At 35.2% G+C, this 3,164-nt stretch overlaps 1 protein-coding gene across 1 annotated transcript; it reads left to right on the top strand.

The window, feature by feature from the left end:
• Nucleotides 1-1,490: 1,490 nt before the first annotated feature.
• Nucleotides 1,491-2,419, top strand: LOC123824121 (zinc finger protein 135-like). The gene is given in 3 exon segments (XM_045847231.1): nt 1,491-1,587; nt 1,672-2,267; nt 2,270-2,419. Coding segments are annotated over 3 exon segments (843 nt in total).
• Nucleotides 2,420-3,164: the final 745 nt, after the last annotated feature.

Genomic DNA, 3,164 nt, shown 5'->3' with positions numbered 1-3,164 from the left:
CTTTTTGTGCCCTTTCCTCATTGTACAATACTTGGTCTTCTGCACACATTTAAAGTTTGTTTGAGTACTGAACAATGTAATTTCCTAAACAATTCCTTGTAACTTCAATGTACATTGACTTGCATTTAACACCTGTGAACCTTTATTTTGTGTCCTTTAGGTGTGTCACCTAGAGAAAACCAGGACTTCTTGCAAAGGTCAGGAATAGAAGATTTACTCTTTGAACCAACACTGGTAAGATATGAGAAGTGTGCCTTTGATACTGACAAGGAAGTGTGTGACAAGAAAGAAAGGATATTTAAATGGAGAGAACTAATTTTGAAAAATTATACATAAAAATCATTCTTATCTAAAGATGTGAAAACTATTAGAAATTTTGGAAAACTTCCACTTCAAAGCATTTACCTTTGGAGATCAATGTATTTCCAAATAGGAAGACTGAACACAATATTCTATATGTATGTATTTTTCTAAAGCACAGGTGGCAAACACAAGGCCTGCAGGCTGAAGATGGCCCTCTGCCTTCTTTAATCTTGCCCTGAACCTTGTTTCTACCAAGTAGCAGTGCCAAGATCCTTGCCCCTAGTTAAGAAATAGTTATATTTACACAATTCTAAAACTACATGCAGCCCACTAAAGGCAACTGTGGGGCTGATATGGCCCCAGGTTTAAATGAGTTTGGCACTCCTATTCTAAAGGCGGTCTCAAAAATCTAGGACATTTCATAGTTTGTGTTGTGGCTAATCATTTGAACTGTTTCAAATGCAGTTTGGGAATAAATTTTCAGTGAATGATTTGTACAATGTAGTCATTTAGAATGCATGTAGAAAGCTTAAATATGATCAATTTGACAATCGCTTTCCTCAGAAAATATTATACTTTTTGGAAATGTTTTTTTATTCCACTGTACAATATTTTTATCAACTTGGGAGTGATTTTTAATACAACCAACATGGTTTAATAGGGAATACAGAATGGTTATTTTGGAATAAGTGCATGTGGTTACTGAAGTTATGGATGTAACTAAAGCCCTTTCTGTGTTCAATGGTTCCCAGAGTACATGTGATGAGGACAAAAGTAATGAATGCAATAAACATTGGAAGAATTTTACCCACTCATCAACTCCTAATGTCTGTGTAAAGAGTCAGCTTCCAGACAGCCAGTATAAAGGGGGAAAAGTCTTTGACCAAATGTCAAATCACAATACTCATCAGGTATTTCCTATTGGGGGGAAGACAAACAAGAGAAGTAAATCTATCAAATGTTTAAAGCAATCTTCAAATAACACTGAAGAAATGAATATTGCTGTCATGGAGAAAGCTTACAAATATTTACCATACAGGAAATTCTTCAATCAAATTCCTAATCTAAATACAGTTAACAAAATATGTACCAGAAAAAAACGTAAGTGTGAAGATCCTGGTAAAACAGGTCATTGGTTTTCAGATCTTAATCTACATAAAAACATTTATCCTGGACCAAAGGCTGATATGTCTAAAGAATGTGGCAAAGCATTTTGGATTACCTCAGCCCTTACTAAGCATCACAGAATTCACACTGGACAGAAGCCTGATAAATGTAGAGTATGTGCTAATGCTTTCAGCCAGTCCTCAGATTTTAGTGAATGTCAGCAAATTCATAAAAGAGAGAAATTTTCCCAATATAGTGAAGGTGGAAGTGTCTTTACCAAGTCCTATACTCTTGCTGATCATGACAGATTTCATACTGGTGAAAAACCTTATATGGGTAGAGAATGTGGGAAAGCCCTTAGGTGGTTCTCACAACTTAAACAACATCAGACAATTCATACTGGAGAGAAGCCTTGTGAATGTACTCAATGTGGCAAAGCCTTTAAATGGAAATCACACCTTACTCAACACCAAAAAATTCATACTGGAGAGAAGCCTTATGAATATACTCAATGTGGCAAAGCCTTTAGTGATTCATCAACACTTACTAAAATTCAGAGAATTCATATTGGAGAGAAGCCTTATAAATGTACACAAAGTGGAAAAGCCTTTAGGCAACAGACAACACTTACTAACCATCAGAAAATTCATACTGGAGAGAAGACCTATGAGTGTACACAATGCGGAAAAGCCTTTAGGCAACAAACAACACTTACTAAACATCAGAGAATTCACACTGGAGAGAAGCCTTATGAATGTACTCAATGTGGTAAAGCATTTAGGCAGCACTCAACACTTACTAAACATCAGAGAATTCACACTGGAGAGAAGCCTTATGAATGTACTCAATGTGGCAGACAGCATTTAGCCAGACATTTAGACAGAACTCATATCTCACTGGACATCTGAAAATTCACACTGGGGAGAAGCCTCATGAATGTACTCAATGTGGGAAAGCCTTTAGACTCCAGTTAGCACTTACTCGACATCAGATAATTCATACTAGATAGAAGCCTTGTATATGTGAAATATGTGGTAAAGCCTTTAACTTGTCCTGTAACTTTTCTCAGCACCAGAAAATTCATATAAGAAAGCATCCTTGTAAATGTTGAGCATGTGAAAAATCATTTTTGCAGCCCTCAAACTTTACTCAATATCAAGTAACTCACACCAAAGGAATGCCTTGGATATGTATCTTATGTGGTAAATGCTTTAACCAGTCCTCAATGTTCATTCATCACAAAATATATTTATACTCTTAAAAATCCTTTTAAATGTACATGATGGGATAAAGACTTTAACCACTTCCAACCCTTACTAAACTTCTGAGAATTCATGCTGGATACAAGGCTTATACATGTGGACTAGGTGACAAAACTTTTTGACATCAGGTCATATGTACTGGAGAAAAATTGTATGAAAGTCATGTATATAACAAGTGTTTTAGATATTAGATATTAGAGCTGCCTTAACCAATATGAGATACATCTATCTTCAGAAAAACTGTTCAAATGTAGAGACAATGGCAAGGTTTTAATCCATATGCAAAACATACCCAACATTTTAAAGCACTTTTTTTTAACATTCACTTTTTATTTGGCATATGAAAATTCATACTAAAAAAAGTCATTAAAATGGAGATTGTAGAAAATGTTATAGATGGACCTACAGACTCATTATATATCAGGGAAAGCACAGTGGGGTGGAATTCTACATTCATAAAGAATGAAAGACTTTTGTGAAATTACACAGTTC

This window comes from Phyllostomus hastatus, unplaced genomic scaffold (genome assembly GCF_019186645.2).
Source record: "Phyllostomus hastatus isolate PE091 unplaced genomic scaffold, TTU_PhHast_1.1 phas_contig_549, whole genome shotgun sequence".
Taxonomy (NCBI): domain Eukaryota; kingdom Metazoa; phylum Chordata; class Mammalia; order Chiroptera; family Phyllostomidae; genus Phyllostomus; species Phyllostomus hastatus.
Note: the sequence above shows the minus strand (reverse complement) of the source record. Positions and strands in the feature narration are given on the sequence as shown.